Raw genomic sequence first — 27,218 nt, forward strand, 5'->3', positions numbered from 1 at the left:
CCATGCCCGTGTCTTCATTGCTCTCATTGCTTGAGTTAAAGACCACAGGGAGTTCAGTGGGCTCATTCACAGAACCACTCTCAGTGCTTCAATGCCAGCTCTGTATTTGAGATTTTGAATTGTGCGTGAATGTTGGAATATATCTCACTTTTTCAAAAGGCTGCAAAAGTTTGTGAAGAATAGTCTGTATAAAGCATGAGACAGCTGCACTGGTGTGTCACAACCAAATGGAGGATTCTCACCTTATGCTTTTGCAGAGCTCTGAATTCCACCCTCACTCCCTACCAAAGGAGAATAGCATCGCAGCTAGAGTCCAGGTGTTGCTGGCTTCTACAGACATCGTAAAAATCAATTGCTATTAGATGTCCTGAATTTTTAAAGCCAGCAGATTCACATCTATTAAAGGAAGTTCTAAATCCTACCAAAGACTTCACATAAAATTAGAAACTGCAAAACAGAAGTCACTGGAAATGGTCTGACTGGATGTCACCCAGCTAATAAAAAGGCATTCAACCCCTGAAAGCATCACTAAAGTACTTTTGACTAAAACTTGCCCAAGAAAAAGGAAGACTGCAAATACAGAATCGCTGCAGAGCATTCAGAATGGCCATCTAAAACTGAGAAACATGGACTTCGACCATGGAAACCTGAAGTCAATAGTCAGGGAAGTTAATGGCAAAACTCTTTATCAATTGCTCTCCTGGAGGTAAAGGTATGGTGGAGTTCCTGCCAGCACTTCTTTGCCTAATCACCATGGACTTCTTTAAAAACCTGAGAGCGCTGACAGATGGTATGTTGGTGATCAACTTGTCACTGTGATCTATCCAGCTATTTCAGACAGGCAGATAATGACTTTGCTTCACTCATGCTTGTATCCCATTGATCTTAAAGGAAAAGTTGCTACACATGAGGTAGTTTTAACCAAATTGCTAAAATTACAAGGTAGTATTTTTAGTGGATAAATTTACTATGAAGTATTTTTTCCTCCAGAAAAGCAATTTTGTTTCACACTAAAATTGAAGTATCTTCTATCTTAAAAAAAAAAAGAAAAAGTTAAATTATAGTGTTAAGAAATGATAGTAGCACAAAGAGACAGCTATAATCACATTTCTTCATAATTACTGCATTCTGAAAATCTTAGAAATGTCCCCAAATCATTTCATTAAAAAAAAATCAATTCTAGCCCATAGTTCTTCATGCCAAATTTTAGGTTTGTGAACTGATTTATAAATCCTGCAAAAACACAGCTTTTAATAGAAACTCCAAGACTTTAATAAATGTGATCCAAGTGGTGCAGCTGGATTGAAAATCAGCATTCATGTTATTGCTGCAAGTTTTGAGATGAAGAAGCAAGCCGTGGGCTCCTCTGATGAAAACTGACAGTGCCGTTAGCGGGGCTGTGATCATTTCCACAGGCCAAGCGAGGGGCCAGGAACATTCTCTGTGACCGCATCACAAACCCATCTGCTTTTCATCGCCTTGGCCTTGCTTGTTTGCCCTGACTGCCCCATCCTTCCGTACCGTGTATCCGCTGCCAGTGTTTATGTTCCCAGTTTTGGGGGAGTACAAGGAACTGCTGAATAATAAAGAAATGACTTCTGCATTGTCAACTGGGAGACGCCAGATGCACAGCCCATGCCAGGAGCAAGGATGTGCGGTCACAGCCACTGCTCTGGGGCAATGAGTGCTCTAGAAATATTGCAGGCAACCAGCTTTATCAACTTTCTCTCTGCTCTGGGCATGTCCTTGAGGAGAGTGGCTGGTGCAAAGGTGCCTAATGAGCTGATGACACATGTTACCTTAGTGGGAATATATAGAGACAGAAAATGAGAAGGAGCAGGATGAGGCACTAGATATAGCTATCACTGCGCTGCTGGTGCTGTCTGATGTGAGATTCATGGACTGTGGGGCCACAAGGGACCGTTGTGATCATCTGGCTTCACTTCCCGCACAGCCAGGGCACAGAACCGCCCTGGATTAATGCCTCTTTCAAGGTCAGTGCTGGTGGCTCAGCAGCAGGGTCCCTTTCAGCCCGAGCCTGGATTTCAGGTGGATTTGAAATGGGCTTCTTTCAGTGTGCTGGCGTTAATCTATATCTGTTTGTGTGTATAAACTTACATATATATGTGTGTGTATATATACACATCTGTGTGTGTGTGTGGTCAGTGTATTTGCGTTATTGTGTGTCCTAACTCTTTCTTCCAGGCTGGAGTTTGGCCCATTTGGAGCACAGTTACATGCTTTGCAAATTATTAAACCTATTTCTGTAAAAGCTTCAGCTGAATAGCTCTAAAAATACTGTGCAGTTGCTTGTAGAGGGACCCAACACTGTGTGTGCGTGTGTGCGCATGCACAGCCTTTCCTACCTGTGCTCTCTGCTGTGCTCGCAGTGTGGTTTCTCCCATGTCTGTTTAAGCCGGGGCAGAGTACATTTGGTGTAGAAACACACCAGACCACTTTCTGCATCCTGAATCAATGGAATTCAATCAGCAGGATTCAGTCAATGAGGGCAAGGTTTTGCCTCTGGTTGTTACAAACCTTCACCCAAATGAAATCCAGTTTCTGCGATCAGATAAAAGCTTCTAAATGTCAATGTGCATTTTTTGATATGTATAGTGTAGTTGCCCTAAATGTGGCAGTCCTGGTAGAGAGGAGTATTTGCAGGTGCTTTCCCTAGAGATAATGGAGAGGCTGCAGAGCTCTGCAGCTTTATCCTCAGTGACCCAGCTTTGGGGAAGCTTGCAGAAGAATGTCTGACTAGCTGAGAGGATCCTGCTGGTCCCCACAGAGGAACTTTTGCCAGAGATTTCCTGACCCCAAGCCCCCATCGGTGTGGTCCCTATTTAAACCAAGGGGCAGAGGAGCTGCATGGCTGCCCAGCCCCATGCCCTCCTCCCCTCTCTTTGGCCAGCATTTCTCCTTCCTGCTGTATTTCTCCACCTCCCACGACATGGTTATTCCAGGCAGGTCGTGGTGTGCTCCACCACTTTGCTTGGTGACTGCCCTGCCCCTGAGATTCTGTCTGTGTTACATGGCACAGAGCAGTGTCCACGACTGATACACAGGACAGCCCTTTTATCCCATCCCATCTGGCTGTTTCCTTTAAGGAAATCTCTCCAAAACAGGGTTTGGCCCATCATGTCTCTTTGTCCAGCACCCTGCCCAGTGCATCTCACCCTTCGCAGGGCTCCTGGGCCGGTAGCACAACATAAAGATGTTTTTGACCAGGCACACGGGGGACATGTGGGACTACGTGACCTGAGAGCACAGGGCCTCGTCCCCCTTCCCTCAGGTGACACCTGCACTGTCAGGTATTTCCAGGAGTGTCGGGGCACTCTGGGCTTCCTGCAAAACCATTCTCAGTGTCCGGGGACAGCGGGTGCTCTGCAGGCACAGGGATAAAATGTGGCTGCTGCACCCTGAAGTGGGGTGGCCGTGGCCCTGAGGGCTGTTAAATAGGACTGTGAAGGTGGGTGACAATACCTTTGGGGTCTGGCTGTAGGTGCTGGGTACCAGCTGGGATTTTATATCCCAGTGGACTTGAACACATCAGTGAACACATTGTTCCAGGTCTTAAAACGTATTATGAAAGCTAAGCAAAAATTAATGAGAGATCAGGAAAAAATAAATGTTGTGGTAATTTTGAACACTTTGTTTCAATTTTAACCTCCTTTATTGTTAAGCATTTCCTTGTAAATATAGTAAAATAGCAGAGCCGAACCCTCGGAAACAGAGGCAGGGGGCGTTCCAGTTTGGAAGCAGACACAGAAGAGCAACGATGGCTTCATAACTAATTTTCTGGAAACGGGGTTGGGATTTGCTCTTGAACTGTCACTTCCTCAGGACCAGCTGTACTTTCAGCAGGTGTGGCTTTTAAGGGAAAAATGTCAAGGTGGAAAATTCAGCAGCTTTAGCAAGTACAGTGATTCACAGCTCCTCCTTGCTGGGACTCACCTGATGACCATACGCTTTGTTGAGCCACTTTTGCTGTGGTGGAGCCGTGCACCCCCAAAGCAACAGCCCCGCTCCTTTCGCTGAGTGCCATAAGAGATGCTCCAGCGAGCTCACTCCAGGCCCCCCAAACCCCCATCCCTCAGAGAGACGCTGTGCTTGCCTCTCGGTGCTGTACTGAGGCATTACCCAGCTCAAGTGAGGCTTCTACAAATGGCAGAAAAATCAAGAGCATATTGACACATGTGCTTAATACAATATCAGCCTTCCCCAGCCGCGCTGGCACGGGCACCCTGGGACATGGGGGGTCCCAGCTGTCATGCTGCAAGGGGTGTTTTTCCAACAGTAGCATCTGGAAGGCAGCCCTGGACTCCTCTCTGCTTTTGCTGGCAGATCTGAACAGGGTTTTATGCTTTGTTATTGCCAACGGTTTTTTCCTTGAATTGAGAGAAACCTTGTAGCCATTACATCTCCCCTAACTAAATACACAGATGCGTTAGCAAATCCCCTTTGTCCCGAGCAGCTCCTATCTGCATGTTATGTAGGTGGTTTGGATCCATCCTTCTTCATTAGTTATTTTGAAACTGCCAGCATGCCAACCCCTGTACACTGGCATTCGAGTCGTGATTACTGGTTACCGAAGGAAATCTTTTATTTTCCAGCATGCTTGTGTTCATTGCTTGGTGAAGTGACTTTCCTTTGTGATTTTCCCTAATGCTAGTGAACAACTGTCAAATTCATACAGTTAAAGAACTCAAATGGTGAGACCAAGGTGATAGTCATCTCTCATTTTTATTCATGACATCACTGGGCTGAAGTCTTGGGTGGGAACTGTCTGTTTATTACACCATTAACCCATTATCATACTTTTTGAACAGCTCAGTAACAAAATCCTTGACAGAGAAACTGCAGACTGGAGACCCTACAGCTATCTGAATGAACTAGGTCAGTAATTTTAAACAATTTAATCACTTTAGTAGACTTTAGAGCAATTCCAAATCCAAATCAGCCTTTCATAAAGGCATTAACAATAATGAAGGGTATCAGCGCTGTCTTTACTTCACAATCAGAATTGCCAATAGTGAAAGATGAAGAATTAAAATTCTTTCCTTTACCACAAACCACAGATTGGGAAAGCAGAGTCAATACTCATTCTGGTCTCCCTTCCTCGGTTGCTTGGTTTGAATCACTATCATCTACTCTATACATTTTTTTCAAGGACTAACTTAGAACAGTAAAAATTCAAATTTGGGATTTTTTTTTTCCTTCATAAAGTTTAGCACTAAATACTGGCATCTTGATAAAACTGTGGAGCCTCTGGCAGGAGCTGGAGCATGTGATACACCCTGTTATCTCCCAGTTAATCATACAGTGGCCATTTTTCAGGCAATTTTGAACAACCAGCCAGTGCAGACAAGCCAAGAGTGAAGTCTAATTGCCATTTCTGAGTTTATTCTCCCTGGCTTCAGTTTTAACAGGGTTTTTAGCAGCTCTCATCTCAAAAATCTATCCAGATTTAGTGCTTTGGCTGCAATTTGTTTTCCTATCTGAACATTTGGAGTTTAGCTTGTCAGTGACAGAAAGCATTTTCCCTTTCCTTTATTGGGATTACTAATATCTTACTGAAAGTGGTATTATGGGATTTTTAAGGTCAACTATCTCACAGCTCACATGGCAAAGGAATTAACACAGGGCACTACCAGGCATCACATCTTGTCACTGCTCTTTTGGTCACACACCATGCCTTGCTCCAAAGAACAAGTCTTCCCTGCATCAGGAAAATCACAAACCTGTCAAGCTTTAATGCAAAACCTTTTCCATCATTATCAACATTAATTTTTTCTGCTGTATAATAAAATGCAGAATTGCTTTTGTGCTTATCTGTATATAACATGGAGTGTTGGGGGTAGTGAGGATTTCCAGATGCTCCTCAAATCAAGTTAATTTTCCTTTTACCATTTTACTGCTTTGCTCACTAGCTTTATTTGTTTTTATCTTGCAGTGTCCTAAACTCCCTGTATGCCACATTTGTCCTGCATTCATGCATTTTATTTTACCAACAGAAGCAATGCTAAATGCCGTTGCAGTAAGAATTATGTAGAAGTGATAAATACTTCAGCTAAGTGGTCTCCAGCAAAACAGTCACTATTTTTTCCATGGCATTTTGCATCCCAGATACTTTTTTACCTTGTTTCTTTCAAAATGTCTTTTTCACACTAATTGATATACACTTTTTTTTTGCCTTTCAGTACCAAAATTAATGCTTGCTTATGCTAACTTTCATAACGATAAATTCCTGCTCAGATCAAAGCCATTTTTACATGAACCTGTAAAATGTTTTCATTTAATGGTGTGACTTTTGTGCAATAAAAGCCGCTAATTCCACTTACATGGGAAAATTTCAGAAGAAAGTGAAAAACTTAAACTTTGAATTGTAAACTTAAAATACAAGTGAAGCCTAATAAAGTCACAGAGGGGATCTTGACCTTTAAACTGCATCATGCATGGAAGTACTGAAGAGTTAAAGAGGTGTATTACCTTCTCATCCCACTATTAGCCTTAGTTTTTATGACAAGATGCTCCAGCTCATGTGTTGGAATAGCAGCCAAGTGTTGTGCGTGGCTGGATTCAGTGAAAAATAGAGACAATAGCAGTGGACAACTCCTATTGTGACCCCATGAAATATTATAGACAGAAGATGGGTAAGTGAGCTGGAAGCAGGGAAGATTAGAAATGGAAGAAAAATTCGGAATGGATGGAAAAACCTCAATTCTTCTGATCACCTCCCTGGTTCTTCCACCAGCAACTCCTCCAGCAGAGGCAGCGGTCCCAAAGGACAGGCTCTTTGCACCAACTGCATGAGTATCAGGCTCACAAAAATACCTGTAGGCTTGTTAGAAACTGCAAGTGTCATAAATATGAATTATAGTTGGAGAAAAGGAAATCATAAGAATATCCATGTGAAAATTAACTTGGGCACTCATCTTCTAAAACCTGCAATCATAAGGAGTTTTCTTAATTTTTTTTTGACCTATGAAATGCACTTCTGATCAAATACTGTGCTCAAAGTTGGATGCTGTCCAGATCTGTCCCAGGCTGACACATTTTATATCTTGAACTGCAGCATACCATCACTTTTCAGGGTCATGGCTGTGCTCAGACCAGCTGTAAGCATTCAGGGACTCTTCTGATGGGGAAAACCTTGCTTCTCGCTACCACACTGGATCAAGGCTTAGACTCCCCTTTGATCTCACAGCTCAGGGAGAGTGGGAGAAGCAGCTACTCCCAAGGAGAAGATGCTGCCTTAGGAGCAGCCGCTGGCAGCTCAGTAGAAGCCAGGAGACTGTTCCTAGCAGGAGCAGAGCACTACTGAGTGGTGGTATCATGCCCTTTTCTGTCTGCTTGGCACCCCAGCTCTTCACTTCCAAGCAATGTATCTCTACATCTGTGTCTAAAAGAGGATAACAGAATGCTTTCTGGAAATACCATGTACTTTCTATTTGCTCATAAATGCAATCCCACAGGTAACAGGTTTGAGTGCTTTAATTAACCCCTCTTTGCTCTCCTCACTCTTGCAGGCTGCACTTTTACAGCTTTGGAAAACACCTTTTGATTGCTCACAGTTTGCATCATTGATCCTTGCTCAGCCAGCAGTCATTCCTCAGACATTTTGTTTGGAAAGGGAATGAAAGAAAGATGTTCTCTGAAGGAGCAGAGAAAGGGCTGTTCATATCGAGGTGGCTCAAGGCCAGAGGAACAGCCCATTTCAGAGTCCACCATGGTCATTATTTCAGATGATTCTCCTGCACACTGCCACAGCAGCACAGATCCAGGCGACAGAGCAAATGTGGCAAGAAAACAGGAGTGTGAATTCACCTGACCCAGCACCAGCTTCCTGGGAAGAGCATGTGTCAGATGGCCAGAGGCTGTTTGCTGTATGTGATGCCAAGAAAAACTAGTTTTAACCTAGGCCACAATGTAACGCCTATCTAAGTCAATGCGTGTGTTCCCTCTGGTATCAGCAGGGCTCTCTGAACCTAACAGGAAGAAATTGTGTAGAAAACCATGATACGTGTATGCATGTCTATGCATATATCCAATGTATATATAGAAGTATTCATATGTATAACCACTGTACATACACATACAGTGGATCTTACCAGACTGCAGGTATTATTTTGCCTGTTTTGTAGGACTAAAATTGCCAGGTTTGTGTTCTTTCCAACTGGGAAATGCAAGGGGCAGAACACAGCCTGTAATTTTACTGCTGGCACATTTGCTTGTGAGCTTCAAATACCAGGCTTTGTCAGAGAGATAATCATATCTGTCAAATGGACTTGGAGTCTAGTGATGAGCACATTTGCACAATTAATTCTCATGAGCGTGTGCTTAAGATCAGAGTTTGGGGACTCTGTGGTGCCAAGAAGAGATGCTTTGTCACCTTCGCTCTGTGTCACTACCTGTTCAATGCAGCCTAGCCCTACCAGTTTCAAGGAATGGCTTGTCTTTGCATTTTCTATTTGCTCTTGCTTGTTGCAGAACCGGAATCGTTTGCCCTGTGGCTAATCTCTCTTGCTCTAGTCCAGTCTGCATTAAGCAATTGCAGAGTCCAGCTTCCAGCTGCTATTCCAAGCAAGTCAAAAGCCCTAAACCACCTACTGAGTGCAGAAAAGGTTGTTATGATCATTGGCTTGAGTGCTGGACACAGTGAGCTGCAGACAAAAATGGTTTTATCTGTGATGCTTTTTTCAACAGCAGTCCTCAGTGCAGAGACTAAAGTGTGATTTGCAGCACATTTTGAATGACACAAAGCTGCATTTATTCCAGAGGACCAAAGCCACAAAGTCTGATTCAGGGCTGACTTTGCATTTTTCTCAAAGCCAAGAGGTGAGGAAAAATATTTCCAGCTGAGGCTGATTCCACCCTAGCAACTATTCAGTTTCAAACTTAAACCTAGGCTTTCCTCAAGTGCCCGATTCCCGGACTGTTTATGCTTTTCCACATTAACTACATTTTCAGTTTAAAAAATAATGTATCCATCATTCATATCACCTCCAGAGGAATGCAATGAATACACAAAAATGGGTCATAAACCCCACAGGATTATAACAGACATAAAAGAAGACTAAAGGTAGAAGGGCAGAATTACAGAGAATAGGTTGGGAAGGGCTTTCAGGGGTCATGTAGCCCTCCCAAGGCAGCACTAGCCCTACCTGTACCTTTCCTAGCAGGTGTACCCCACCTTTTTTTTCCTGTGAGTGTTCTACAGCCAACTGGAGTGTGAGAACTAAGCTGAAGCATGGCAATGCGCTATTTTGCAGCTTGGTGTGGGCAAGGACTGCCTGTTACCCGGCTCAGAACCAGAAGTCAGGGTCACTCAGACAAACCCTGTGTTAACACAGCAGCCTGCCCTCGGGGAGGCTCTCACAGCAAGTTTAGGCTTATTCAGAGCAGGCACAGTGATCTGGTGCTGCTGCAGAAACCCTTCCAGATGTGCCTGACATTTCCAATAGAACCGTCAGGAGCTCACATGGAGCTGAGCTAATGAGATATGCTCAGAAGGTGGAGTCCTTCCCTTCTGAGCTACCAAAAGAGCTGGGTGATATCATTGCATCCTCACAGCAGCCCCAAGGCTTCAGCCTTCATTCAGGCCTTCACAGTAGCAGTGGGAACACACTGTAAAGATCTGATGAGGGTGCTCAGAACAGATGCAACATTCTTGTACAAGGATGGGCTGTGCAGCGAGCACAGCTGACCATTCCCTGGGTAACCTCTGCTTTGATAAGCCACTTACTCTTCATGGTCCTTATTTAACCAATTCATTAATCCCAGCAGCTAGGGGATCAGTCCTGTGGGTTTTGCTGCTTGCTTTATCTCTAACTCCAGCGTGGCTGGTCAATATTTTAAAGTTACTAGGGAGGACTAGGTAGATCACGGTCCTGAGCAAAGCTACCCCTCCCCATCTTCCAAAGCCAGAGGTTCCTCCTCTGTTGCTGTTGTACTACATGTGCAATGCTGCTCCCCATGGCTCAGCCTGGATCTCTTGTTACTTCCCTGCCACTGCTCTCTCTTCATGGCTACAGCCCCCTCCACCCTGTAACCCCAGCTGGGTGCTCACCAGGTCCTTACATGCCAGCCTTGCTCTGTGTGGTGTGAGCTGCCTCCTGCCGGAGGCACGCTGTGTCTTCTCCTGGAAGCTGGCCCAAACACCGCTGGGGTGCTCCTGGAGGCTTGCTCAGCCCTGGCAGGAGGACGTGTGGTCATCGGGGATGGCCTCTGGGAGCACCGCTGCTGGGAAAGAGAGTCCAGGCCTGTGGATGTGAGCCAAGGGGTGAATTAGCTCCAGCCTCTTCACTCAGGACTCTGCCCAAGAAGAATACAGGAGAGAAATAAAGCACACTGCTAATGCTATTATGTGAAAGAGCTTCCCCGCTATGCCCAAAGCACCCGGTCAGCCTTCCCCTCTGCATCTTTCAGGGGGCGAGTCTGGGAACTGGCTCAGGACAAGTGGTGGAAAGCAAAGCAGAAGGTGCTCAGATGGTTTGTGAGGCTCACTCTTGGCCAGAAGGGAAGGAGCCCCATCACAGAGAGCCAGTGGTGTACCACCAGCCCTTCTCCTGTGCTCAGGGATGGACACTGAGAATCAGAGCAAAGGGGTTTGGTTTTGACATGCCAGTAACACACTTATTGTCTAATTTAGTGATTTTTCTTATTTATCAAAAAAACAAAGCTGTTGTGAAAAAAGGACTGGTACAGCACTGCCAGTGGTGGTGACTGCTTTTTCTGTAGCGACCAGAGGACATGCAAGGACAAATAGCTGGGAGACCTCTGGGACACACTGTTTGCTCTTTTACCAGCATAACTTAGTTACTTAATTGGGAATCCCATAAGCCACAAAGACATTCCTATCTCAGTAACCAAATTTGTGTTGATTTTGCTAGTCAGTAAGAAATATCAGATTCTATAGTTAAAAATTCTATAGTTTCCTTTTGACTGATATATAGGATAATTTGCAGTAGTAAAAATGGAAAGTGTTCCCATCCCCTTCTTCCACTGGTGTAGGAACAGCAACTTCTTACAGCATTGCATAAGGCAGAAGTCTTTGCTATCAGCTCTCTGCTCTCACTTGCTGCATTTTCAGACCACTGTAGTCACTTAGGGACTATTGGCACATCAGTTACTGAACTGTGCAAATTTATAAGCAAAATCATATTAGGTAATGTAGAAAGATTGTACACACTCTAGAATCTAAGATTGTGAATTAAGTAACATACTATCTACAAATGAAACCAAGCCTAAAATTAGTCACCGAGTAATGTAACCTGCAGACTCAGATTTGAAAGGATATGTGTTAGGCTTCTTTTACTAAGCCAACCCAGTGTTTCAGTAATGAACGTATTGGCAGATGATTTTTTTTTTCCTGTTCTGATGGATAGCTGTTCATGGTAACAAGCAGTACCCTGCTTCAGGAAAGCCCTCCCTGGAAGGGAAGCTCTTAAGCATATGCATAATTTTAGGCATGCATAGAATCCCCACTGAAGCTGAGCGCATGCTTACAGCTGAGGATGTGCTTAAGAGCCTCCCTAAATGAGGGCCTTGATGTACAATTTAGAGGAAAGAATATATGCTGCTCAGTAGTCAAAGCAATCCAATTTACATAAATATTTATTTGTTTTCCATTATATATCATTTTTATGCAGGTGCTTGTGGGATGGATAGACGTCAGAACACATACATAATGGAAAAAAGCTTCAAAGGTATGGTATCCAGTGCCTGCAGCCACCCTGGCAAAGAGTTTGAGGAGGGTGTCGTAGAAGAGGTGAGATAGGAGACCCAAGCACCCGGGAGAGTGGCCATGCAGAGACAGAAAGGGACAGAGCAATTACCTACAAAATATGCCTGCGTGGCTCAGCTGGCAGCACTCCTGACTCCGAGCCAGATGTCTGGGGTCCATGAATTATGGATGCGAGTCTTTACAAGGCCGTGCTGTAGGCTCGGCAAAGCTGAATAAGACAAAAAGGGAGGGCTTTGCTGCAGGGGCAGGAGGTGCAGGTGAAGCTGTCTGGCCAGGGGAAGCTCTTTTAGGCCCTATGAGCCATCCTACAGGGGCTTTCTGGTGGCAGCTGCTGATGATAGACTGGTGCGTTTGCCTGCTGAGTTGTGGCTCCCTAAGGCTCTTGGCCATCCTGAGCTTAAAAAAAGCCACTGGAAAACAAGCTGACCCTGCTATGTGGCCTTTGCTGAAAGAGATTTATAGCAGAGCTTGAGAAAAGACCTCACTCAGTACATTAACCAGTCATGCTGGCATGAAGCAATTAATGGGCATTGACTCCAGGGCAGTTCTAAAAAGGGATCATAGATGAGTCATGAGCACAAGGCCCAGTGATTTCAGATTTCAGTTGTCCTCCAGGTTTACATTCAAAATATCCCAGTTATGTGTGGACTACAAGACCACTTGGCACAGTGGTCCCCACAAGCTCCTGACTGACTGGGCTGGGGTTTGGCACACTGGACCTGTGCTCCAGAATACGGAGCAAGGAGCCTGTCTCACTGGGAATAGGCAGGTCGCAGGCTGAGGTCCTTGAGCTGAATTCAAGGCTGTTGTGTCTGTACACACCAGTTGGGAAAGTCCCTCCATCAGCCAAGGAGGTGAATACTGCACAGACTCTTTCTGTAACATCCTTGAGCTGGTAGCAGCTGAGTAACCAGGAAAATGGTACCTTCACACAGAGCTGGTGTCAGGACACCCACGGGTCTGCTGTGGCCGAGGTGCTACAGAGCAAGACCTTTATCTGAACTAACAAGGAATATTGAAAGCTAGTCCACATAAAAAGCAATGACCAGATTATAACCAGCCCTAGAGAACACTCATCACTTCGTAGCTGCTGCTTACAAAATAAAGTGACAGAATATTTGCAAAAACGTCACCTCATCACACAGAATCACCAAAGGAAACCAATAATCCATGACTAAGTCTTTCCTTATAAAGCTAAATTTAAAATATTAAAAGGGTTATGTATGTATATTTGACTCAATCTGCTGGTTTCAGCTACTTCAATGATTCTCTTTTTCAGGAAAAGAATCTTATTATAGTATAGCTAGTTGTTCTCTTTACATGGAACTATTAATTTCAAGATTAAACTAGATTACTGTGTTTACAAAGTTTAAAAGCTGCTTTGAACACACACAGTAGGAATTCCTGTCCATAGACACAGTCAGAGCGTGGGAAACCAGTGTGAATGACAGAAAAAGAATTACAGTAACAGCAAACTGTGAAGTGTATTTTCTGCTGCTACATATTTTGTTTATTGTTTAGGATCTGAGCCATTTTCTTTACATCTTTCTCTCCTTATGAATTGAAAAATCAGGCCCAGAAGCCATGTCAGGAACGTTGATGTGTTCCTTGTGGCAGATGAGCTGCTGCAGACAGGCACGGCTGGCGCTGGCAAGGGCAGGGTGTGGGGACACACCTGACTTCCCAGGGATTTCCAGTAGCTTCCCTGCAGGTAGTTAGTAGCTGAGATGTCTCAGAAGCATCTTCCTTTGGATGGCTAAAGCTCTCCAACAGCCCTGTCTGAAGGTCAGCTGCTGGGCTCAGGCAGTGCCGGGGCTCTGGCAGCAGCACGGGCGCTCTCATCCCCAGTGAGTCTCCCAGCAGAAGGAGCCGGGTGACGTGCCCGATGCTCAGCGCGCAGCTCTTCCTCACCCTGCCAGGTCTTGCGTTGGCCCTGACTAGCCAAATTCATCAGAAAGATGGAGAGAGGGCATCTGCTAGGCTGGGTCATTCAGATAAAAGAAACACCCATCCCAAACAATTGGATTCTGTCAGCAAAAAGACTTGGCAGGCAGGTGCTTTGTTTTTATATACTTTTATGCAGTTTAAAGATTATGTCTTTTCCCATCAGTCTGTGCTAGGTCTAACTGGAGAAAGCTTCCCCTGCAGCTGGAAACAGTGTTTGGTGCTCCTGAGCCCAGCCCCGGGCACTGCGCAGGATGCACTGTGGGGAGGGGGCATGGGGGGCCCCTGAGGTTGAGTTCAGGCTATGATGGACCTGGTCCACTCCCCACTTCCCCCAGTTCTCCTCTGAGGAGACCACAGCCCCCAGTTCCACAGCCCCTGCTCCGTGCTGGCCTGGCTGGAGGCTGTCCCCAGCACACGGCAGCCAGGACAGGGGTGTCCCTTTTGTCATCTGTCACTAGAAATGCAGTGGCCGTGCTGCTAGTGGAGGCCCAGGGCATTAAGCATGGCCAGTTTGTGTTTGCCAGGTCATCCACAGGCCAGCCCGGGTCACGCCGTGGCATTGGCGAAGCAGCAGGAGCCAGTCGGGGCAGTGAGGGGCTGGAGGCCATGGTGCCAGCACGGAGCCGTGTGGCACACGGTGACGGTGGTTGAACCGTCACAAGGTTTTTCAGAGCAGTTTCTTTCCTGTGCATGGTGTTCAGTGATACCAGTCACAAGCTTTTCATTGCAGCTGAGTCCTTTTCTGTTTCTTAGTGGGGTTTTCTTTAAATGAATGTTGATGCACTGGTAGAATAATGTGACCTCAGGCACTAACATTTTAAGGAAAAATCCCTATGCTTTGCACAATAGCCAGCAAAATCCCAGCAGTTAGAAACACTAATACACTTACCTCAGGGATGTGGGCCTTGGTGCAGTGTGGTTCATCTGTTTGTTGTGCAGGAAAGTGTCCCCACAACGGTGTCACACGGAAAAGCAGCAATAAGCCATCGCTATGCTACTGTCCTGAAGCGGCGAAGGTTAGCCAGGTTAATAAAGCAGCCAGAAAGGCACGCTACACTGAACGTCATCCATAAATGTGATTAAATAGTAGGAGAGCGTGTTTTACCTGTGTACATCATATTTCATTAGCACTTCAATCGTGGCAGTAGGCACCAAGGCTGTCATTTGTATGCCAGAGGCTATTCAGGGCAAAAGAGAGGAACCTGGTCTGTGGGAGGGACAAGTACATTTCCAGTCCCTGGTAATAAAAATAAAACCTTCAAAGGTCTGGTGATTGGTATCCAGGCAACACAGAAGACGGGAACTTCAAAATTAGAGCATATTCCCCATATTTCTCTAGTGTCCAGCTGATCAAGCACTTGCAGCCAGTGCCCGTGCTGCTGGTGGCAGTGCCATGGGTCGGGCTGGGCTCTGCACCTCCCCAGAGCCTGTGGGCCCCGGGAAGATGATGAGGCGGCCTCGCCAGAGCTCACACATGGCCTGCAGGGTGAATGGGCTGAGAATTTCTAAATACATTTGTTCTGGGTGAAATTTAAGTCAGGAAATGAAATTTGACAATCGATGCCAGACTTTTTAATTATCCCCAAATTACCTCAATAACGAAGTAACTCAGATGCGTCTACATCCTTTAGAGTTAAACTCTCCACGATCTTGTGCATAATGTGTCTTGTGGGCTAATGACTCCCTGGTGTATAGCACATTACCGAACATACGCTGGTGCTCCGTAAATTATACTGTATCTAGAGCGAAGGGGCTAATCCCCAGCTAGTCACAGTGTTCCCATTTACGTCAGCGGGAATCGGCTCTTAGGCCTGCTGTTTCTCAATTTCTTCTGGGAAAAGGCAATTCTTGGGAAAGGCCAAATGAGTCTGGGCAGCCCAAGTGGTATTTCACTGGTATTTGCTGACAGGGTCCTGGGACAGGAAGGGCTGGTGCTGCAGCTACAGCCTGAGGGACACCTGCCTGGGGGTAGTGTCAGCCCTAGCAGCAGTACAGGTGAATTTTAGCTTAGGAAGATAAAAGTAGCTGAGCTGGATGTAATAAAACATACGATGTGCTGGGATTTTGGCCTATGCCAGCTTGCTCTGATGTGCCCACTTCCATAAACCAGCACTGACCCACGCAGCTATTCACCTGCCTGCTACAGCACCGCAGGACAGGGACTGCTTGCTCTTCCCCCTTTTCACAGTAGCAGCCAGCAGTCTTTTATAATTGGCATTTTATGAATCTAAACCCAGCTCTGGTTTGATTTGTCCCCTCCCAGCCATGGTGCTGACAGGGAGTGCTTTGTAGGGGACTCTCAGGGCGCTGGCAGCCTCACACTCGCACGTGGAGCTCGCTTTGTCCGCTCGCCCTCGCACGCTCCGAGCGCCACAGGCACCTGCTCACGGTGACGCCTTCTGTGAGCTCCTGCCTTCTGCCCCAGGAGCAGCACGGCTTGAGGCAGAGAAGCAAGTTTGCCACTGTCCTCCTGTCCTCGCGCCCCCAGATTTATAGCTGGCTGATGGAAGGCTGCCCAGGCTCTCCTGACGAGCACTATGTACTCCTCAAAGCCAGCAGAAGCTGTAACTTGCTGGCGGGTAGAGCTGAGCCTTTTTTTGACTAAGGAGGAAATAAAAGCCTCAGGGCCGAGTCTCTCCCCCTCATTGGGGTTACGTCCCTGAAACGGTGAGTGCTCCTGCAGTGCCCAGAGCTTTCAGTTTCTTCCCCACATGAGACAGTTCGCCCAGCACAGGTATTTTAGCCTAAAGTTTTAAATTTTATTACAGTATATATAAATATATAAATATATATTTATATTATAAATATATAAATAAAATTTATTATTTGTCTCCTCACCTTTAAACACTGATGGAACCTAGACTGCATGGCACCTTAATTAAAGTCATGTTCATAGCAAAAGCTAATAATGCTGAGCTGGATCATGTGCGGAACCCTTCGGTCTTGCTCATTAGAGGGACAGGACGGGACAGATTTTCACCCACCTGCTTGTACTGGGATGGGGCTGGTGAAGCTGGAGGGCCAAACCCTGCTACTAGCAGCTGGGGAATATTTGCATTTCTTTGGGTCCCATCTCCTGTGATGTACCAAAACACCGAGGATGAAGTCAGACAAATTTCTTAATTTTATTGCACTGGTGCCAGGCCCTCTGCCAGCCCTCACGTCCCTGATGGTCCCAGCATGGTCCAGCTGCTTTGCTTTGCAGTGGGGCTTCCTACCAAGCTGGTTTCATTCACCCTGAGAGCTGAGAACTCTCCAGATTTGCTCATATCACTGAAATCGGAGCACAGAAACGCGATATCTTGCTGCAGGCCGCAGGGCACGACCTGACACCTTGCTCGGGCTGCCGGCCACTCAGGGCTATGCCCAGCTGAGCCAAGACGAAGGGCACCAGGCCCATGGGCTGATGGACACGCAGACACACAGAGACACACAGACACAACCCAGAGCTGACAGAGGGAGAATCGCACCACAGAGCGAGGCAAACCTGAGCAGTGAGTGAGCAGGATGGGGCGGCTAGGCACAGAGACGAGGTTTGTAAAGGAGAAGCGATATCTTGTTGTCTGTCTATTTCTTAACCTGAATTTCTCTTTTTGTCTCCCATACTAGATAGCGGGGGCAGCTGGGATTGCAGCTATTTTGCAAGTCCCGCTATTTCACCGGGAGTATTTCATATATACCAGGATCTGCCTTTGTACTGTAACCCAGCACAAGAAAATGCCTCATCTTTCATTGCATCGCTCTAATTCTAAATTAATGGCACTGCCCAGCAGGATGCACACAGCAGCAATGGCACGTTCTTGAATGTCAATGTTAAGACCTATTTATTCTCTTATTGTTTTTTTTTTATTTTTAAAGCAAGACTGGCACTGTACCTTGCAGCAGGCTGGCCTATCCCAGCCAGGGTCACCGCCAGGGGAGACGGGTGGTTACAACTCACACACCAACCTTGTTCTCCCCATGTAGCACCTCCTCCGTCACCATCTCCTGTTTTCTCCAGCCTAGGGGAGAGGAGCAGTAGATATCTGCAGCAACGGAGGGGGAAAAAAAAAAAATAGCCAAGCAAAAGCGAGGTTCAGATGGAGGCTTGTCGTCCCCCCTCTGAGGAAACCCAAGCATTCCCTGCTAGCAGGAGCAGCCTCCTCCCAGTCTTAATGGCAGCGGGAAGATGAAGAGGTTTCTCCTGGAGCTGGATAGCCCCAGAAACCGGAGGTCTCAGGGGACACACGTGCATGCGCTGCACTGATGCAGTTCTAAGCCTGCTAGAAATGTTTTGCATTCAAACATATGGCATTTGATGTTGGCCAGAGCCCCCGGGACACTAACCCTGTAGCTGGCCCAGCAGGCCAGGGACCAGCAGAAGGTCCTGCCTGCAGAGCCGCCTCACCACGGCCGCGTGCATGGGTCTGTGGGGCAGGCGGAGCGGGATTAAAACGTAGCTCCTTAGGAATAAGGGGGAGGGAAGGAAAGGATTGCCACCTCCAATTAAATATTGCAGTAAATGATAACTAGAACCTTTTACAGGAAAACCTTCGGTATTGAGCAGGTTTTTATTTCTTTCCTGCTAGTGAGTTGTGGATGCAATGGTCTGGACACACCCAGAGCACAAGCGCCGGGTGTCTGTGCTGGATGCTTCAAGGATCTTCCTTACCCCCCTGGCCCTTGTCCCCCCCACCCTTCCTGCAGAGGTTCAGCTCTAATTAACCTAAGCAAGCTAACAACTCTAACACGCACACTCCACTCTTGTTTTGCAGATTATATGAAAGAATCTGTGTGCAGCTCCAGCACTTGTTCTCTGAACAGCAGTGAAAACCCATACGCCACCATTAAAGACCCCCCCATTTTAACATGCAAACACTCCGAAAGCAGCTACGTGGAAATGAAATCACCTGGTCACAGGGAGTCCCCATATTCAGAAATGCCAACTTCATCGACAGCCAATAAGAACATCTATGAAGTTGGTAAGTGGGGTGGGCGGCAGAAGGGCTGTTCCAACTGTTGGTGTTTTTATTGTAGGTGCTGATTATTTTTTTTTTCCCCTTTCCCAACACAAGTAGCACACGGGCTTGTCAATACTGCCAGATTTGGAAAGCGCTGCTCTTTTGAAGACATTATCTGCAGGGCTACCTGCCCTCGGATCTCTTTGGTGGTTTTCTCCCTGCTCTGCCCCACACTCTGCCCGTAAAGCTGCGAGGGGAAGAGATGGTTTGGGAAGCTGATGTTCTGTGCTTGTGACAAAATACAACTAGTTTTGGGAGTGCTGCTAGTTACCGTAACCCAGTTTTCTTTGCTTCTCCAGAGCCCACCGTCAGCGTGGTCCAAGACACCCGTGGTCGGAGTGCCAGTTACCTCCAAAATCCATACGACCTGCCTAGGAACAGTCACATTCCTAGTCACTACGACCTCCTCCCTGTAAGGCACAGCCCAACGCACGGGCCATCTTGGGACAAGCAGTCTTAAAGGGATGAACTTCCCTGGTGCACTGTGCTGCAAACACAAACTTTGAGGAAGCAAAAGAGAAGACAATCCTTTTCTGCGCTGCAGGATGTTGACGGGACTTCAGACTGTCTTACGCAAGGACCTAACATAACACAACATCAGCTTGGGCCAACTGCTGCTGCATGATGTTATTTATAAAACATTTTTATATGGGTAACAGGAACTAACGAGAACCTCCTCCACGTGTGACTGGAGTACATCACCCCAGGAAGGCGTCTACATGCTCCAGGCAAAACTCTCCGTGATGTGTATTCTAACCCTGGCTTTGCTGTAAAATAAAACACAAAAACATGCTAAGTAGAAGGACTTATAGATGTACATTTCTACCAACTGAATCAAGAAACCTTTTACTCTTAGGAACAAGGTGACTAGGAATACGCTGGAATGTATTTTACATCTTTGTCATGGAAATGGACATTTTTCTGAACGAAAGCAGGGAAACTTGTCGTTTCACTGTCTGGAAACCTCATTCACTGCTGCCCTCACCATGTGCAACCTGTGCAGATCGTGCTTGGCAATTAGCACTGAGATGTTCATCTTTATATTCAGCACCAGAGTATTTGAGTTGAGGAATATTAACACAGACACATTCTGTGCAGTTTTTAGAAGGTATTATCTTGGCAAACATCCACTCATCTTTGCTAAGGACTTGAGTTTCAACAATGAGTCTCACACCCAGCTTACCACACTTTTAACAAGCTATAAAGAACTTTGTTTGGCACAGATAGGCTTTAATTTTCCTTATACAGCTTCTATTTTGTTAGATAAAAGCACTGGATTTGTCAAGCAGTGTAAACTGATGCAGCTTCATTTACTTCCCTGGGACACTGCAGGTTCACACAGACTAACCCTGGTTTGGTTTCCTTTCCTCAAGCTGACACGTCGGCTTCTCTTGACCATCTTTACAAACCATCCCATCATGATTCACTTAACAGCATGCCATTTATGACACCCTTTAATTTGATGTGCATTACCATGTAGTGCAACTTTATCCATTGATGATTCTACCTGAAATGTCATTAAATTGAGCTGAAACTGGGTTTTCTTTTTCAGCAGCTGTTTGTGAAGTAATTATCAAGGGATTGGCCCACGGTAAAGTTTTGGACTAAGCCACCATGATTTTTTTTTTTTTGGTAGTCTTTATTGACCTAGAAAGTAGAATACTTGCCGTTAAGCAGTTCCTTGTAGATTTTGAGCATGAAATAGTATTGATTCTAAGTATGTAATTTTATTAGGCAAACGTGGAAGTAGCAAGTTGATTGCCTCTTAAATATAAAAAAAAAAAACCCAAACCTTTCTGTTGCACATTTGCCATTCTGATGGAAGTAGAAGAGAACAAAACCAGCACCAATCAGTCACTCAAAGTACGATTGCTCGCCTAACCTGCTGGTCTAGGGGACTGGTAAGAGGAGCCTTCCACCTTGGAGGCAGCGGCTTGATCCCGGCTCCGGAGCATTCGGGGCAAGTGGTGGGGCCCAGCCCTCACCCCGGGGAGTCAGCCCCTGGCACGGCGGAGCCGGAGCCGTGGCAGCCCGGCAGCAGCAGGCCCATGTCGGGGCATGGGGAGCCCCAGGGAGGCGCTGCTGGAGGAGCTGGGAGCCTGGTGGGTGGGCAGGCGGCTCCGAAACTCTGCGCAAAGTTAGACGGGCGAGGGGAGCCCAGGGGGCCCCCAGGCTTCCAGAGCAGCAGATCTTCACGTTGCAGGATAATGCATCAGTAGTTACACGAATGCTGCATGTGTGCATGGGGGCAATGACTGATCAGCAATAGGAATTTTATTTTCCAGGAAAGCCTTATTTGAGATGTAAGTAGACAATTATTTTGTAGGGCCAGTAGGAATATATTTTATGTATGTGAATAGAAAGACTTACCTCAAAAATATGAAAAGAAAGGCAGCTCGATAAGGCACACTCTTGTTAGAGACCCACCTTGACACCTAGCACAAGCAGTCTCAGCTGCCACCCTGACCGATATTTGTGTGAGTTGCTCTAAAGTTTGCGATGAGACTCCAGAGAGCAGAGATGTGTTCAGTTTTTGGTTGTTTTTTTTCAAAGCTGGACTTTCAAACCAAATGCAATGGATGCAAAGAGCTTAACAGGAAAAACAAACCAACATAAAAAACAAACAAACAAAAAGTACCTTCTTGTATATTAGCATTACCGTAGAAAATAGGCACCAAAATGGCAATACTTTTCTAAGGCAAGACAGATTTGTAATATATTTGTTCACTGTGCAAAGGTATTCTACCTTGTACAAAATAAATTGAATTTCTCTCAGTGTGTATTTCTCAAACTACTCATTCAAAGACTAACACTTCCAGCCCATGTTCAGGTCCGAGTTCGCCGGGTGATGGGGCTGGCCACAAAGGGGTTGTCCCCATCCAACATAAAAACCCCACAGGCGCCAGGTTTACGAGCCAGAAGTTGCAGGATTTCTCAGAAAACACAATGCTGTAATGCAGACTGTAACATGGAGTTCAGTTCGAGTAAGGCCTCGCTTTAAGCCAAAACCTAACTGGCTCTGTGTGCACCTTTATCACAGCTCCTCAGCAGTTTAACCTCAGCGGGTCTGAGCGAGCCCTCCCGTGATGCAGAGAGGCCCCTGGACGAGCTCCGGCACTCCTACAGCGAGCAGCGGGGAGAAGCGCCGACGCCAGGGTCTCCCTGGTTTGCCAGGGGTGCCGTGGCAGCGCTCCATGCCAGGAGCAGCCCTGGAGGAGCCAGGCCAGCGCCGCTGCCCTCCCGCAGCCAGCAGTGAGAGACGGGACACTCAGCAACCGCCTCGGCGGGTCTGACAGCGCTCCCGGGAGCCTCATCAATAAATCGCCAGCACAGATTGGCAGCAGAAACACCTTCAGAATTAACGACCCCCAGACAATGCAGTGGACCGCTACAGGCTGAAGCTCCTTCAATATTTGCGCTTCGTATTTCTAAAAATCTTGTTAACTAAAGCCCAGCATGTAATCTTCTTATTTGACAAGCCACGCTCAATAAGCTATTTAAGGCTGGAAATTCATCAGGTTTGAACTGATGGAATAAGTAATTCTAGCTTAATAAAAATGTCTTTAAATCAGAACAATCCCCTGTCCTTTCTGCTTAAGAGTCAGAACCTCAACTCCCATCAAACAAGAACCACTCATGCTCACTGAACAGCTTCCTAGTTGGTAAGGTTGGGACTTTGAAATATGTAAATGACAGCAAAAGCTTTTGGCAAGTAAAGCCAATCTTGCAGTATTATACGGAGTTCCCAGAAACTCAGAGAGCTCATTTCAGGGCCCCAGAGCAGCCTCTGTTATAATCAGTTGTCTCCTGTTAGCAGAGAAAAGACACTTCAGGACAGAAGTAATGCCAATTACAGACAAAGAATGATTAATCAGCAGCTGAACAGGAACAATACCCTGTTGGGTCAGTGTTCAGATGGAACAGTGTTTTGCATTGTCTCTCTCAAAGCACTTTGTGAAGTACCTTCTTGTCCCAGGAGTGTCACCCAGCCCGATCTGCTGGCCAAGCACCACCGGGCTTAGTCAGGAACAAGCAGCACAAAACCACAAACCCCAGGCAAAGGCTTTAACAGGTCAGAAATTACCTCTCCGTACACCCACCATTTGATTTTGCTTTGGAAGGTGATTACTTAGGAAGGCTTTGCCAACTCTTGCATGAAAATTTGATGTTCCACATTAGAGCAGTTCCTAAGTACAAAATCAGGTTTTGCATGGCCTTTCTAAGGCCTGTTTATGGTTAAAGTTCTAGTGGGGGAAAAAAAAAAAAAAAGTTGGTTCTTTTTGTAACAGCACCTGCAGCCATTTCACAGCTGCCCAGGACCCAAACACAGCACCATTTGCTGCCAGGTGAAGGAAGAAGCACATGCACACACACACAAACTCTGCATGGCATGGGGACGGCCCTGGCCTCTGACAGCGATTTATTTGCGCTCCCACAGGCTTCGCTGCAGCCACGTTTGCTGCAGAAGGAAACGTCTTGTGTAAAACCATGTGAAATCCAAACCTGATGCAACAGCTGAATGGAGCTGCCTGCTTACGAGAGGCAGAAAAGGAAGCAAAGTGAAATTCATCCTGCATTTCCAGCTGACAAATTTAGAACTTGGCTGCCCCAGTAATTTGCTTAATTCCAAATATACTCCAGTCTGGCCAGAGAAAGTGCCATGAGAGCAGCTCCCAGAGCAAGGGCCCAGACTTACACTTCATCCCCACTCTCCTTCAGCCCTAAAAGGCCCTAAAAGGCCCTAAATTGCCTTTGTCTCCAGAGCCACCAATGCTGCCCCCACTGTGCTCTGTCCCAAGCCTGCCAGGGACACAGCCCAGGATACCAAAGGGATCAAAAAGCTGAAATCATTTGCTGTAGAAGGCAGTAGTTCGATGTCCCACCAGATACTCTTACTGTGGCTATGTGGGGGGAAAAAAAAACAAAAACAAACCAAACAAGAAACAGGTTTGTAAAAGCTATTCAGAGCTTTGACTAGAGTGAACCCACAGACTTTTCAGAGCATAAAAGCTTCCTGAAGCTGCCAAACAGTCATTGGTCATGACCTGCAGCAGCCCCAGAAAGCTGCAGGTTGCTCTGAGTGAAGGCAGCAACTGTGTTACACGACCCTTTCAGTTCCTTCTCTGGGGGTACTTCCACTTCAGCTTCTTCTCACTGCCTGTTCCAAGAAGCTTTCTAGCTACCAGTTAAGTAAAAATATGCAGCTCAAACCCCATTCCCCCAGAAAGTGCACCCAACACCATACTGAGTCGTCCCCTGTAATTCTTTATTAGAATCATGGATGAATATATTTTAAATCAATCTAAAAAAATAATGAATCAAGGTACAGTACATGCATAAAATACAAAGTAATTTACAAACAGATCAAAATAGCATCTTCAGAACTAATACTAGGAGGAGAAATGGATTAAAAAGAACAAATGACCAACTACAGCAATGCCTTCCGTGTGCCTTACACATCATGAGCACCGCAAGACAGAAAGGTTGAGTACGAAACGCAGCTGGTAGCGCCTGCCCAGATCTGGATGTTCCAAGCGGGTCATATCAGAGTTTGAGAAACATTCCCTGCAATCAATTCCTTCCCTATAATTGTATAAAGAATTGCAGGCATTTATACAATGAACAGTTCTTTTAAACACCGTGGAAATTCAGTGCATATAGCCTCCAAATCTCAGCATTAATGAGGTGTTGGGAACAGCACAGACGGGGTGAGATGCAGCGAGTGCAGTGACAGAAGGCACGTTCACGTATCCCTGAACAAGCGAATCAAACAGATGATTTGTACAGAGCAACAGGCCACTGAAGGAAGGCATCCAGCAAGAAAACTACTCCAGATGTTCTTGTTAAAGAACATACACCAAACTACTGGAATAATTTAAAAATACTGGATGAAACGGAACTGCAAACTAAGACCAGGTTGTGAAAGTTATTGATTCATCAACTCAAGCATTTGAATATATTAATATACGTGGCATGGATTAATAAATGTGATATATAATACGTGACAACACCCTTCAAGTCTGTGTACTGTGAAAGAAAACAGGCATCCTCAAATCCTGATACCACCCGCACTGCAGAGGCCAAGTCTCGGGCAGCACAAAACCATGCTGCAGGTTCCAGTGTCAGAGTGACCCGTCACCAGTTACGCAGCTTGTGCGTTTGCTTTCTTCATAAGAGGGCCCACCAGCATCCTCCCAGCCGCTCTGCCTCACCTCACAACCTCCTCTGCAGCAGGTGCCAAACCACAAAAGCGCATTCACAGGTAGCAAGAACCCTGCTGCTTGTTTGCAAGAAATTCTCTTTTCTCCCCCATAATATTCTATTAAAAAATCCTTAACTTGACAATCTGAAGATGTAGCCAAAAACATTTAACTTACATTAAAATTGCACTTCAGAGCAACGGGCATTTCATCAAGCTTTAGATGCAGTATACACCACCTTAAGACAAGGAAAGATTATCCTGCCCAGAGATATTTTCCTAGTTAACCTGACAGTAATTGTTTTGCAAGGAGCAGAATAACATCTTCAATTGCTCACTGAAGGCATCTGTGCTCTGACTAGCGGGCATCCTGTTGGAAAAAGATCAGCTCAGATCCAAATAATTTGCTGAACCCAAACCGACAAGTTGGTGTTGGGAAAATACTGCAGCCACATAGAAGCAATAGATTTATAAACACTGAAATCAAAGTGGTTAAGACATGGAGAAATTCAGAAGGAATAAGCAGTAACTAAACACAAGAAAGTAACCACGAGAATTACAAATATATTTAAATCTTGGACCTGGGGAATATACACAGCCTTTTAGGAAAGAGTGAACAATTCTATATATTCTGACAGCACTGCATCTTTGGTTTGTTTTCAGTGGTTGGAGGGACATGAATGGGAACCACGTTGTTGCTTGGAGACATATCGTTTTCACGTCTGTCGGACATTTGCTTCTGGGAAACAATACGATAGATCTCTGGAAGGTGAGAAAGAGCTAGTCATTACGTGTACACCAGCAAAACATGATTAGGAAGTTAAACCTGGAGAAAACTAGGCATAGATATACAAAGATCTCCCATAGTCTTGGAAATATATAGGTAATGCATGGAAGCTTTCACAAGAAGTTCAGCTGTGAGGCTTTCTGTATTCAGAAAAACATTTTTGAGGAAGAAATTAGTTCAACCACTGTTTTACTTCCTTTGAGATAAGAGTTATAAATGGACAGAATTCACAATATTTTTTTTGCTAGGAATCAGAAACTATGTGTCACATCGATTCCTTCTGATGGTTCTTCAGGCTCTGAGGACAGTGGTCGCATGTTTACTGATGTATCCACAGACAACAGCAGGATTAAAAAGAACCACTCAAAACATCTCTCCCTGATAGGACTGTGAGGGCAGTTTCTTCTCTCTCAGCATGCCTATCACGTACAATACCTTGCCTACTGTCCAAGTAGTTTTAAATCTTCAGAAAAGGTTGACTGGGGCCCAAAAGGGAAGACTCAGCCCCTTAAGCAGCACACAAATCCCTTTACAAAAATTTCTGTTAGTGTAAGTAAGCTTCAAAATTATGGAGAAGAAATGTGGACTTCAGATGAAGAAATCCCAGCATAAATCAGAGAGCACTGGGTTAAACTCCTCCTGTGCCTTCCCCAGCACGCTGCCAGGAGGGGAATGCTCCACACCTGCACCAGGAGACTTCCCAGCTTCCTGGGATTTGTTACTGGCCGATGGCACATGCTGTACAAACTCACAGTAGCTACAAAAGCACTTCAGCTGCACAGAGTATGGCACTTGTAGCACTTCAACCCCCCTAAAGGAAATAAAGGATACCAAAAATAGAACATGGGGAACTCACTTGCAAATTTGAGTTTTAAAAACCATTGAAGATTTGGGGGGAGGGGGGTTTGAGTAAGATTGCTAAAGTTTAACAAAAATAGTTTGAAAGTGTTTCAGATTCAGCAAAAAGCCGACTGAAACATCATCGCATCATCTACTTTGCACGATGGAAAAGCCTGCTGGCAACAAATACCCCAGCACTGCCAAGCAGCAGAGCCCAGAGAGAAAGGAGGGGATGCTCACAGTTGATTTGCATGCTCTGCCCTGAGGTTTCAGCTAAGCCCAGGCTGAAGGAGGGTGTTTGCACCTCGCTCCTCCCGCAGAGCAGAGCAGGGAAGAACACAGCTCACAAACTGTGGCCAAAGAAATCAAAGGCCCAAGTTCTTCTGGAGGGCTGAAGTCTCTTATCAGCTGGATAATGACTGTCCAAACACACACCCCGCCTGACCCCGAACCAAGACACATCTCTTCTACCAGAAATTCATCATTAGTGAGTAGCTTTTGTTCAGAATTTTAACGAGCTGCTGCTTAGTGCACATTCTGACATCATTTCAGTGCTGTAAATTAAGTAGCCTTGTGCAGAGAGGTTCCCCTCCACTGCCAAGGGCTGATCACGCAGCTCCATGCCTGCTTTTACGACAATGGGAAGAGAGGGCATGGAGGAGCTACAAGGGGTCCCTGACAAATGAGGCTTGAAAACCT

General features: G+C 45.9%; 2 protein-coding genes across 10 annotated transcripts in view; one reads left to right on the forward strand and one right to left on the reverse strand.

Moving 5' to 3' along the window:
• Positions 1-21,321, forward strand: part of MEGF11 (multiple EGF like domains 11) — a 292,920-nt gene extending 271,599 nt beyond the window's left edge. For 3 of the 9 annotated variants that reach the window (XM_026856302.1, XM_026856304.1, XM_026856303.1), the window contains 4 exons: positions 4,830-4,896; positions 11,652-11,708; positions 18,448-18,654; positions 18,993-21,321. In XM_026856302.1, the coding sequence (XP_026712103.1) occupies positions 4,830-4,896; positions 11,652-11,708; positions 18,448-18,654; positions 18,993-19,153 (492 nt within the window). In that variant the 3' untranslated portion in view covers positions 19,154-21,321. The other 6 variants (XM_026856305.1, XM_026856309.1, XM_026856306.1 and 3 more) reach the window with 5 other exon arrangements.
• A 2,617-nt stretch (positions 21,322-23,938) lies between these two features.
• The window catches only part of RAB11A (RAB11A, member RAS oncogene family), a 37,751-nt gene continuing 34,471 nt past the window's right edge, over positions 23,939-27,218 (reverse strand). Inside the window, exon 5 of the mRNA XM_026856044.1 lies at positions 23,939-25,654. Within this exon, the coding sequence (XP_026711845.1) occupies positions 25,515-25,654 (140 nt within the window). The 3' untranslated portion in view covers positions 23,939-25,514. The remainder of the gene's footprint in view (positions 25,655-27,218) is intronic.

Source organism: Athene cunicularia, assembly GCF_003259725.1.
Source record: "Athene cunicularia isolate RWA chromosome 10 unlocalized genomic scaffold, athCun1 chr10_part1, whole genome shotgun sequence".
NCBI lineage: Eukaryota > Metazoa > Chordata > Aves > Strigiformes > Strigidae > Athene > Athene cunicularia.